The 12,399-nt window shown below is 41.2% G+C and overlaps 1 protein-coding gene across 3 annotated transcripts in view; it reads right to left on the reverse strand.

The window, feature by feature from the left end:
- The window catches only part of SLC35F4 (solute carrier family 35 member F4), a 236,571-nt gene that overhangs the window by 9,029 nt on the left and 215,143 nt on the right, over positions 1–12,399 (reverse strand). For 2 of the 3 annotated variants that reach the window (XM_059371292.1, XM_059371290.1), the window contains exon 4: positions 7,980–8,199. In XM_059371292.1, the coding sequence (XP_059227275.1) occupies positions 7,980–8,199 (220 nt within the window). Of the gene's footprint in view, positions 1–7,979; positions 8,200–9,546; positions 9,817–12,399 lie in introns of all 3 variants that reach the window. The other variant, XM_059371291.1, reaches the window with a different exon arrangement.

Consider the following 12,399-nt stretch of genomic DNA (forward strand, 5'->3'; position numbering starts at 1 on the left):
GTTAATGACCACCAAAAGCAAGTGCACTGTTGGTTTCAGTCTTAGCTCCATACTAAACATCCTTTATGAAAAACAGCAGGAGTACTTGAGAACAGATGCTGACATGTCAGCAGTGAAAAACCGTCTTCATAAAGCGTTTTTCCAGGAGGCTGCTTGATGGGAGGCGTTTCTCTTGCTGAGTGAATATCATATTCTGTAAAGCTCCCAGGCATGTGTTCTAGTTAAGCTTTGCCTCTCACTAGAGGGAATAGAATCTAATACACACACCACGAGGTGTCAAGGAAATTTTCCAAACAAGAAGTAAGAGACTCATAAATAAACATGGGGAGGGCGTTATCTAGACCTGGAAATTCTGTGAGGGCGATCATTTTCTTCAACTTGGGGACTTATAGTACAGCCCAGGACCTGCAACGATCCTCTGAGCAGTCTGATTTCAGAGAAATGAAAAGGCACATTAGACACTGGCATTTTCTGATTTGCTTTCGTGTTTAAATAATGTTCATGGGTCAAAGTATTCAGGTCCGCAAGCAGATTTCCCTCCTAAGACTGAGCTTGTAGGACAATTACGTTTGAATCAATATTTGTTTTCTTTCGGCCAAGTCTCAGTTGTGTTTTCTTGTTCAGATCAAGAAAGGGTTATTAGAATACAGTATTAATCATAATGAACTTTAACATGATGTACTGCTTCATATTTAAAATTATTAAAATTATTCTATAATACATAATATCTGGGTTTATGCAGTTAGGCGTAATATAGAATTCTAGGTTTAGGAAACTGGGAAAACAAACAGTCTATCCAAAAAAAAAAAAAAAAAAAAGGCAAAAGCAAGAATGCTGTCTGGAAAGCAATGACCATTTAATACTATTACCCCCCCAGGGTATGGCTTCAGTTAGAAGCACTTCCTTTTCTGAGTCAACATTTAGTAAAAATATATACATGTACTATGTCTATTATAAATTCCCAAGATAGGAATTGGGTATGGACAAAGATTATAAATTTTATAGCAATTCAAAATTACAACTGCGATGAGCCTTTTAAAGAGCTCCATTACATTTTATATTCAAGTGCTTGTGGAAATATTAGCTGGACCACTTAAGTTGACATATCAATTATAGCAGGGTCTCCTCCAATTGCCTTCATGGAGAGGAGCGTTTTTCACATTGGGGGGGCCGACAGTGTAGTTAGTTAAGTTCTCAAAGCATGAAAATCTGAATGTTTGAGATGTTAGAAAAATTCTTCTCTATGGTATAAACAGCAATTTATAGGTGTTATAGGTTTCCTGGGAGGAAAAGATAAATTAAATTATTTTCCACATTTTTAATTTAAATTTCACAACTATCTAACAGAACAAATTTTCTGTGGTTCTGTTTTAAGACATGTTCGATGTGTTTCTTATCTACACAGCTGGAACTCAGGGAAGAGAGCTCAGTAATTCTAGGAAATGCAGGGAAATGGCTGTGGGTGGGTGGTGCGGGGGAGGCTTAGTGGAGTGGTCATTCAGATGATCCCAGAGTGGCTTTCCTTGGCACCACTGGCCAACTGCAGAGTAGATACTTTCTGAATTTTCAGAAAACAAATAGTGTAAGCACAAATCTGAGTCACAGGTATTTTCAGAATTGATCAGTTACCGAGGAAGGATTCATAGTCTGTTCTTTTGAACAAAAAACACAAAATGATTCTTCTTGGGCTTGGGACATGGGACATGTGCCTGCCGGAAGCCTGTGCCTGAAATCCTGGGTCAGAAGTGCTCCTATGTGCACACCTACACCTACATAGGGACAGCGCCCGCCCCTCAAATGCCTTTGAACATGTGAGCATCCAGATGAGGGATGCTTCTGCTGAGAAGACACCATCTCATGTGCCCTCTGTGGCTCTCCTCCCAACCTACACCAATTCCAGCCCTATAACCAACCAGAGTGTCTAAATAAGACAGAAGACTGACTCACCGCTGCCATTCCCTGAATCTGGTTCGGGTGAGCATGTTCGTAACCATAATGACCACAACAATGCCAAAGCCTAATTTTCAGCTTTGGGAAACCTCTCGGGCCTCTCATGTCATGGTGTGCCCACCTGGGGCAAGTACCCCGAGGAAGAGGATTTTGTTAGCTCATTTGCCCAGCATATCTCTTAAGGGACATTTCCTCCTGAGCCAGCTGTCTTCCTCCACAGGCTCAGCCCCCTCTGAGAGCCTCCTGTCAACATTCAGAGCTAATCAGACGGGCACCATAAGGCTGGCTGAGTGTGTTCCTCAAGCCCAAAGATGGCTCTGGAGGTAAACATTCAGTAATGTCACTGTGCTATTGACCACATGTGACCCTGCATGAAAGCTAGGCTTCTGTCCCCTCTCAAAGGATTCATCTGTACACATAAAAGCTAGAGGAACATCTGGCTTTTGGCTGTTTTCTTTTCTTGTCTCGTCGTTTTATTTATTTATTTATTTATTTATTTATGTCTCAGGCCTTCAAAACCACAAGGGTCTGGCCCTTCTCTTGATCTCTGTGAGGGTTCACTAGCCTCATTACATTCGCTGCTTCCCCCACTTACAAAATGGTGCCCAGAATTATTATTTGCGTAATGATACCAGCTCTTCTAGGGTTCAGCATATTGAAGTGAACCTTTAATCGCTTCTCTTTCTAATCGCAACTGAAATAACTTTCCTTATTTTGCCTTAGTGAACAGTGTTTCTAAATTTGGGTGAGCATGGAGGAGCTCCCCTGACTCACAATGGATCCCTGAATAGCAAGCCTACAGCAGCCTCTAGCGTGGAGACCCTCAAAGGTACGCTGCTGGCAGGGCTGTACTCAAGTCCAAGACTAAATGTCCAGCTGAAGGTGGGATACACATTAATAGCTTGGCTGGTGAGAACTGCACTGATGATCATTCTTGTTCTCTTTGAGTTATTTAAATAGAGCCCATTTTCAAGGAAAACCAAGGCTATGCAGAATCCTTAAGCTTATCCACATGCTACATCTAAGTTTCCATGAAGGTGAACCATCTGTTTTCCTCAGATCCAGTGAAATTGGACAAGAGTTGAAGTGTGAGAAATGAAAGAAGTGGGCAGAGGACAGAGTATAGCCATACAGATTGTGTGTGTGTGTGTGTGTATGCACGCGCGCAGAGGGTGCCGGGGGACAGACAGTTCGAACCAAGTTGTGCAGACCCCCAAACCAAGATTCTCACCCGCCACCTCTCAACACACATCTATTTTTATGTGAATAAAATCCATCTGAAAATGATCTCCAAGGGAGACCAGGACAGAAAAGAGGGAAAGAACGGCCAGATGGAAAAACTAAAGGGTGTGTCTGGAGGATAGAGCAGATCTATTGATGGTATCTTGTTAAGGGGTTACGGATTCCTTGCGGGGGGTAAAATTGGAGAGCATTCCACTTCAGCTTTCTCCCCCTGTATTCACGAATTTTTCTCTTGCCAAGAGGGGGACGATAAGGATGAATGCCAGTACCCATCCTCTGCTGCCTCCTCCAGGAAGCATGAAGGTTCTGGATAGAGGATTTTGCACGGCCCACAACTGCACAGTTACAACATAAATGTCAACCAAAGGCAGGGTGGAAACCAAAGTTTATCTTGACTCTTCTCTAAATGCATAGTATTGGCACAAGTCAGTAACAGCCTAGCTCCAGTGTCCTGATGTAGGGCACTCTGGAGCCCAATTTGAATTCAGAGAAGTGCAGGTTAAGCAGCGAAAGATTCCGTTTAACTGACATACCCTAGTTGGTCCGTGGTAGATCTTGGAAAGTGTCCAAAAGAGCCACAGTTTGGAGAGTTAGCTGCATAGGACCCAATTACAGCTAGAAAAATATGTGCATGTCAAGCCAAAGAGACACAAATTCATTTCCTAAATCTGCTAAGGAAGTTTGGGGTCTGCTGAACCATTCGCCACCCTCCACTCAAGCAAATTTAAAAATGAAAGAAATTTTCAATTAACAGTTTAAAAAATAAGAGAGGGACAAGATCTAAAAGATGAGTTACTTTTCAGATTGGACTGCAATCAATACCAGTGACAGAGGAGAAAATCCCCAGCCAGTGGTTCATTTTCTTTGAAGAGAACTTTTTTTTTTTTTTTAATTAAGGGGCTTTTCAGGAATTGAAGAGCTCTAGCTAAACAAGACAGGATCTTGAAGATGGGAAAACACCCTACTTCAAAGCTGCAAGAGCTGGATTCTCACCAACATTTGTGCAATTAAAAAAAAAAAGGTCTTTTTAGAAAGTTTACTAATTTCCATGGGATGGTCATATTATCAGCTGTAATCGACTGCTCATGAAAGAGGTTTTAACACACCAATATTTACCAGCGAAGTGGCTGAAATGATTTTATGATAGCAAACTGAATGTACAACAAATTACCTTTCCATTGATAATACAATCAATATTCTAAGGACACAAATTATTAATAAGTTATTCATAAAACAGAATTTGTTTTCCATGAGCAATTACCTTGTGCCAACTGGGGCTCCAGAGAAACACATGTTAACTGATTTTATAACTTAAAGCATCCTTCCTTCTGTCTAGAGTGTCATTTGGATGTGAAAAATAGAAATAAGGAATGTGATCATCTTAAACGCGAGCATCCTTTGGGTCAAATGAAAATTACAATCCAAAAGCAATCTATCTCTAAACTTCTGAAGCCTGAGAGTGAGTAAAATATACAAATTGTAATCTGATGACCGAAAGCAGCACTTGAACTATTTAAAAACAAAACAAAACAAAACAAAAGACTAGTCCAAGTGAGGTGGCCTGCACAGGCACTAATTTGATCTGTCTGGATGTAGGCAATGAAAATGGCATTTACATTGTCCGTGTTCTGTGAGCTCTCCTTTAATTTCTCAGATGACCCAATTACACATGTTCTCAATATGTCTCAGGAAAAAACAGAATTGCTGAGACTGTCAAAGGCAAAATGCTGAAGATGTTGTGGTTCTTTTCCTATCCCATGGCCTGATTACACGCATCGTCAAAATTATACCTTGACGTTCTTCTGGAACATGGCATTAAACACTTCCTCATGTTTCCCAGTAAGGAGCAAAGCATTTTGTGGTTTGTAAAAAGAAAACTATATGACTTCCACCATGCTTGACATTTATGTTACCATTTTGCTATCTATGATGTCTTACGTATGTACTTATTAACAAATATATACAACTCATTGGATATGTAATGATTTTTTTTTTCCCCTATTGGGTCTTACTACTTACGGATGCTGTAGTAGTTTTCTAAGGCTGCTGTCATGAATTACCACAAACTTGGTGACTGAAAACAACAGAAATTTATTCTCTCACAGTTCTGGAGACCCGAAGTTCAAATCCAGCAGAACCATGTTCCCAACAGCAGCTCTGAGAGAGAATACATTCCTTGACACCTCCAGGATCTGGGGGCCGTCCCAGGCTTCTTGGGTTTGTGGCCATGTCACTTCACTCCGATCTCTGTCTCTGCGCTCCCATTGCCTTCTTCTCTTCTGTGTGTCTCTCCTGTGTGTGTCTCTTATAAGGGTATCTGCTATTGGAATTAGAGCCAACTAAATAATCTGGGATGATCTACTCTTTTCATCCTCCTTATGTTAATTATGTCTGCAAAGACCATTTTTCCACATAAGGTCACATTCACAGGGTCTGGGAATGAGGATGTGGACAACTTATTGGGGACCACCCTTCCACTAGAGATGCCAATTTTCGAATAGTGATGGTCTGTAGTCTCTAGGCAGATTTCCTTAATGTGTGATTTAAATAGAAGTTACACAGCTGAGTTTTTGTTGCTGTTGTTGTTTTTTAAATCTCAAGTAAACACTGAACCTCTTTTGATAGGACATTTTGCAAGAGTAAGTACCCTGTTTAAATGCATTCATTCACTCTAATACAACTGATTTTCTCATTGGTAAATCTAATAGTGAAGGTATTGATTCCCTTTTGGTATTCAGATGCCATTGAAAGGGCAGAAAAGCCCCTAAATCTCTTCTTTTTCCCTCTCTTCTGGCAAGGCCTTCTAAATTCTCATGCGTAATCCATGGTGATGGCAGATAGAAAAGAGAAAGATCTCATAAGCATGAATTTATGTAGTATATCCTCAAATATCACTGAGTTTTATTTTGTCTCCTGCATTATTCTAGGTGCTACAGACAGAGGCAGAGCTGGCTTCATGGACATATGACCTTTGCAGATGCATAGGGTCCCATGATTAGAAGGGCCTTGCCCTTGGTTTCATGCTGTGCTGTTGCTATGTTATTTAAGAAACAAAACAGATCAACATAGGGGAAGGGAAGGAAAAATAAAATAAGATAAAAACAGAGAGGGAGACAAATCATAAAAGACTCTTAACTCTAGAGGACAAAGAAGAGTTGCTAGATGGGGGGCCCATGTGTGTGAAGGGGGATGGGTTAAATGTGATAGGCATTAAGGAGGCAGTTTTTGTGATGAGCACTGAGTATTATATGCAACGATGAATCACTAAATTCTACGCCTGAAACCAATACTACACCGTAAGTTAACTAACTTGAATTTATTTATGTATTTTTAAATTTAAATTCAATCAGCCAATGTATAATATCTTATTCGTTTCTAACTACCTTGAATTTAGATAAAAACTTGGGGGAAAAAATAAAGCTGCTTTAAAATTAAAAAAAAAAAAAATGGAGTGGTCCCTGTGTTTTCATTTAGCATTGGGCCCCACAAACTATGTAGCTAATCCTGAATGGAGCAGTAAGCAAATACAGGGATGGTCCCTGCTCTCAAGGACCGGTCAGGGTACCTGATGGTAAGCAGTCAGTACCAGTGTTCTCCATATAAAAACATTAAACCTTTTGGATGGCAAATCTAAGTTAGATGGTGGAGAGTGTGGTACCACAACTGGGGATGGTAATGGATCATGGCCTGGTTCAGGGTTTCTCATCTTGTCTTCTACCATAGCTTTCTACTTCTGGTTCATGTCAGGCTTCAGTTCTAAATTTCCGAGCAACATCTCCCAAGATACAACCAGAATTTCCTATTAAAAAAATGTTTTAAGGGTTAATGGATGTCATCAACTTTCTCTCTAGTATTCATTTCAGCATTTAAGGGGCCAGAGACCTGATATCATTGTAAGAGGAACAATATTTTGATAGAAAAATATGTTTCAAATCCAGTCTTTGACTTCTCTTTCAGAGAATAGCAAGTGTGTGATGTTTATCTTCTGGGAAAAGCTTTCCATTTATACCTCTTTCTAAAGAATTACGTTCTCAATATTTTCATCACGGTGGCGTGCCGTGCCAGGTTAAACGAATGAGATCTGGCTCCTTAGAGCTGCATGGGTTTCAATCAATCTAACCTAGAACAAGAATACAAAATGATTTTTTTTTTTCAAATCCATATTACTTCTGAAAGGAATAAACTCAGAACTGAAGTGGCTGGTGGAAGTTTAATATGGTTCAATTAAGGATTTGTTACCCCAAAGTACAAATTGTTGCTTTTCGTTCCATTTCTAGATTAGTCACCCAAGATACAGAGCCACTTTTAACAGCATTGTGCCATTACCAGTGACTTTAATTACTGTTTGGGAACCTTATCTACTTACACCAATGTTAATTAAATCCATCTTGGGGTCGGGGGGAGGGAAACCATGAGGGAGTTGTCCCAACATATGTTGATTGAAAAAAAAAAATCATAACCTTTAAGGTGGCTAATTTTCTCAGACCCTTCTTTCCTGAGGACAGAAGGAGTTGATCACACCATTAATTCTAAAAAAAGAACTTATTTTCCCTGGTCTGTTTCTGGGCCTCCTGTTGAAATCAGCTGACTGCCCAAGGGAGAGCCTTTCTTTATCCTTTCATGATACTGTAATTGCCTGCGTGTCCTAATGCATCTTCAATTTCCAACTTGTACTCAGAACCAATGGGGAAAGTTTGACAGAAATTCCATGATACAGAGGAGCTCTCCTGATGCCAAGGATTTACGATCATAGGTGGCCTCACACATCAAATCAAGTGTGCCATTACCCTCACTCCCATGAACCTGTCTTTCAGCACGATCCACGACAGCAAGAAGACAAAGGCTTTGTTACAACAGAACAGAGCAGAGACATCCGTGGCTGTCAGCTTCTTTAAAGCCAGTAAATACAGGTAATTAGTCAAAGTCCATAGAATAGAAAAGGGAGCAGTTCTTTTAAGAAAGAGCTTCAATGTCAGACCGTCTTCACCAAAAATCCGGCTGCATTCCCTAGGAAAGAAAAAGAGGTTAATTGTCAGGTACTAATTGTGACACATTTTGGGTTGTCTAACTCTTGACAGACATTTTCTGGTAAAAACACAAACACTCAACACCCATTGTTCATCGGTCGAACTTACTTACTTGCCTACCCAGGGCTCCCACCTATGGAGCACAACGGGGGGCAAAGGGCTCCATGGACAAGAGCCCACGTCCTCCAGGTGCAGAGCTAGGCCCTTTCCTACCTAGATATTCTCTCAAGATGGCTGGGGCAGCCAGTCTGCTGCTGCTGAACATTCTCAGAGAAGTCTGGAGAAATCCAGAAATGAGTAGTTTCTAGGATTACCAGCTATTAGACAAGAGAGAAGACTCTTTCCCAAGAGGGTGACTACAACAGGACCAAGAGGGCTGCAACTGTGTGAACAGGTAGAGACAGCTTGCAAACCCACAAACTGTGGAGAGCCACACAGTTGGGGATTTGATTTTTCCTAAGGGGCAAGACCTCTTTTTAATGTATCTGCCCAGTTGACTAATTTGGTTTTCCTTTAGCATTTCTAAGACAGGAAAAAAAAAAAAAATGACGAAAGATTCTGTGATGACCCCAAACTGGTAAAACAAATAAATTTTAAAAAATCAAACTCAGGTTGTATGTATATACATACATTTGGTTGCTTTGGAGGAATTATCTGAATTTATTGTGTAAAAATAATCACTTCGGTTAAATGTTTGCTTTGTTTGATTTCTGACTAAGCTGATTATTTAACCAAAGGTGCCATTTTATTTTATTAAAGATTTTTATTTATTCATTTGACAGAGAGAGAGAGAGAATAAGCAGGGAGAGCAGCAGGCAGAAAGAGAGAGAAGAAGGCTCCCCACTGAGCAAGGAGCCTGCTGTGGGGTTCAATCCTAGGACCTGAGCCAAAAGCAGATGCTTAACAAACTGAGCCGCTCAGGTGCCCTCAAGGGGCCATTTTAATAAAAATGTTCAAACTAGTGATACAGACAGGCAATAATGATGTGATAAAATAACAGTGTTTGTCTGACTATGGACTGAAAACAGACTCACCATTGGGATAACTCAGCTTGATTTTTTTCCATGCAGTTGTTCATGAACATCCAGACATTTACTGGGCAACTATCCTGTGCTAGGCTGTGTATTTTCAAGAGTAGTATAACTACCTTTTTGAAAGCAACAAGCTACTGATGTTTGCATGGTTATAATGAAATCTACATGGTTCTAGCTAGTACTAGCACCATTTCTCCTCCGGCTTTTTCTGAAAAGAAACAATTGTGCCCCAAAGTTTTACAAACCAAAATCATCTCTAGCCAATGTTTGCCCCAGCATATGAAGCAACTTACCCTATGGAGGGCCACATGGAGGGAGGGAGTGACAAAGTGGTGAGGCTTTAAGCACAGGAGTATGGCCTTCAATGTCAAGTCTCACGGAAAACACTGCATCCAAGCAGCGGAGAATGCTGGGAATTGTAAGCCAGCGAATCCCAGGAGGTTAAAAATGCATAATGTACACATAGAAACCTGTGTAACAGTTTTACTTTTGATGCGGGAGACAACTAAAACAGAAGGATTTTTGTAAAATAAAAATGCAACTTCCCAAAAGTAATTTTTAACCTGAAAGAGACAAAATCCAAGAAGGGGTAAGATAACCTAAAAACAAAGTATTTTGTAAAGTAAACAGAAATCACACCTGCTCAGGGAAATGGAGGGGCATCTCTTAAGCCCCACAGCCATGGAGAGACACTGAATCAGAGCCACATACATACCAAGCAGCAGTTGGCACAAGGGATCCTATCTCTCTGTCCTCATAAAGGGATCTGCTCTGTGAGAAAGTCAGCCAGGCAGAGCTGGAGCTGCTAGTCACGGGCTCATCCTGACATCTACAAGTGCTAAATGGCTTTTGAGATACACATTGATGAAGAAACACAACAAACACATTTCTAAGGAAAGGACTTCTTTTCATATCGCTGTCCCTGGCCAGGGAGGGTTCTTCCTTCCCAGAGCCCACTGTCATGCTGGGTTGAGTGCTCTCAAGCAAAGACTTTGAATGCAGGAGAGCACACATTCCCGCAGGGAGGCACAGTGACAGGGAGAGTTTTCTTCCCCAGTGTGGGGGGAGGGGCAGAGACTGTCCTCCCGGACCCACCGTGTTAGCTTCCGTATTGGTCCCCTCTTTTTCCCTTCTCTGCCTATCAACCTTCTCCCCGTTTGTCCCTGCCACAGTAGAACTTAAAAATGCTCTCCATTCAAATGCCTGGTCACGGGGGTGTAGGACCTTATGTTATTTAAGCATTAAGTGCTCAGAAATGTGAAAATTCAGAGAAAGATAGGATGTCTATAGATGAGCAAGTAACACTGAGTCTCTCCTTGGCATGATGAGATCAGAATTTCTAGGCATTAGGCACTGACAGGTGGCAAATTTGGACAGAAGTTAGAAGCTGGGGACACTAGTAAATTAATTATGCTCAACATTGGGGCACCTAGGTGGCTCCATCATTCGAGCGTCTGTCTCTCGATTTCGGCTCAGGTCATGATGTTAGTGATAAGAAAAAGAACTGAAAATTCTTTCATACCATTCAAGAGAAAAGAAGAAAATAGTCAGAGGATCTGATGCTATGGGACAAATTCTGTTTCCAGTCTTACATACTAACTCTCTTCTCCCCCTTGTTCTGCCATGAGAGCTCCGGGAAGTGCCTTCTTGGCAGATGGTGTTAATGAGTCTACAAGGAAAATAAGATGAAGGATCTCGGAATTTTCTGGCAATGTTTACCTCTCCTATGGAGGGGCCCTCTGGAGAATATTCCTTTCAAAGACCATGTTTTCTGCTTGACAATTGCAGCTCTTTGATTTGTTTTCAGACATGGCCAACTTCAACCAACTTGCACTCACAGGTGGAGGTGTCCTGCCCAATCACAGGTTTCGATAAATTCGGAGTTAGTCAGACATAAGGGATGTGGTGGAGATGAAGTTGATTCCCGAAACAACATTTCTGTTAGCAGCAACCTCTTGTAAATGTGTTATCTTAAATAAAGCCAACTTGGCATGCTTTGAGGTGTTCTGAGGTACAACCTCCCATACTAAACTCTTGTTTTTATCAGCATGTGTATCTAAACCACAGGAGCATTGGAGTAGAACATTCAAGCTATGGATAAGCCATTTTCAAACAGGGAGAATTCTAGTTTGATACTCTTGTTCCCTGAAATTGCTTATGATATATTGTTATTAAAAAAGACCTTGTGTCCTAACTTCGTGTCTATTTGATGGGAATCAAATACAAAGTATCCTTAGCAATTACAAACAGGTATAAGGCTTATTTTTGTCCTCCAAACCAGAAAACATTTATTACTTTTATATAGATTTTGCTTAATTTTAATTGAATAGTCATGGATACCGTGGAAAATCAGCACACGGTGTAACTTTAATATTTTTGGCTGCTTCTAAGCTGGTGAACGAAAGTGGAAGTTGAAAATAGACTCTTTGCAGTTTGTTAAGTTTTTAAGAATACTCTGTTAATGCATCTTTTCAGGAAGTATGGGGCAAGAAAGAAAGGTGATTTTGGCTTCTCCAAGATGAGTTTGTTGTCATTCTGCCAAGGAACAGTAAGTGGGTGTAGAGAATTGTCCCTCTCCCACTACCATCCACTGAGGTCTTGACTACTGTTTTGTCTCCATGATTAGAGTGACTGTCCTGGAAGTTATTCCTTCCCTCTAGGCCTTTCCTCTTTGAGAAGCTGTCTGTCAGCAAAGGTACTTTGACCCAAATGCTGCCTTTTGCCTGCAATCGAGTGCTGGGCAAGACTGGTCCTGCCAGCTTCCTGAGCTCTCTAAGATGGGGCTGCAGAAGCCAAGTTTAGCACAGAACAACTACTAGAACCGTGGCACTACCAAGTTCATACCTGGTGAACCAATAGTGAAAGTCCCATGTGCTCCCAACCAGCAAAGAACAGCATCTTCTAAACCTCAGGGCTGACCTGCCTGGGTGGCTCAGCTGGTGGAGCATCAACTCTTGGTTTTGGCTGAGATCATGGTCTCAGATTATAAGATCGAGCTCTGTGCCAGGCTCCCTGAGTCAGACTCTCCACTTAGTAGGGAGTCTGCTTGAAATTCTCTCTCCCTCTGCCTACCGCCCCCCCCCCCCACCCCGGCCCAAAAAAAAAAAATAAAAAATCTTTAAACCATTAGGGCCAAACTTCCTTTT

This window comes from Mustela nigripes, chromosome 13, assembly GCF_022355385.1.
Source record: "Mustela nigripes isolate SB6536 chromosome 13, MUSNIG.SB6536, whole genome shotgun sequence".
In the NCBI taxonomy this organism is placed as follows: domain Eukaryota; kingdom Metazoa; phylum Chordata; class Mammalia; order Carnivora; family Mustelidae; genus Mustela; species Mustela nigripes.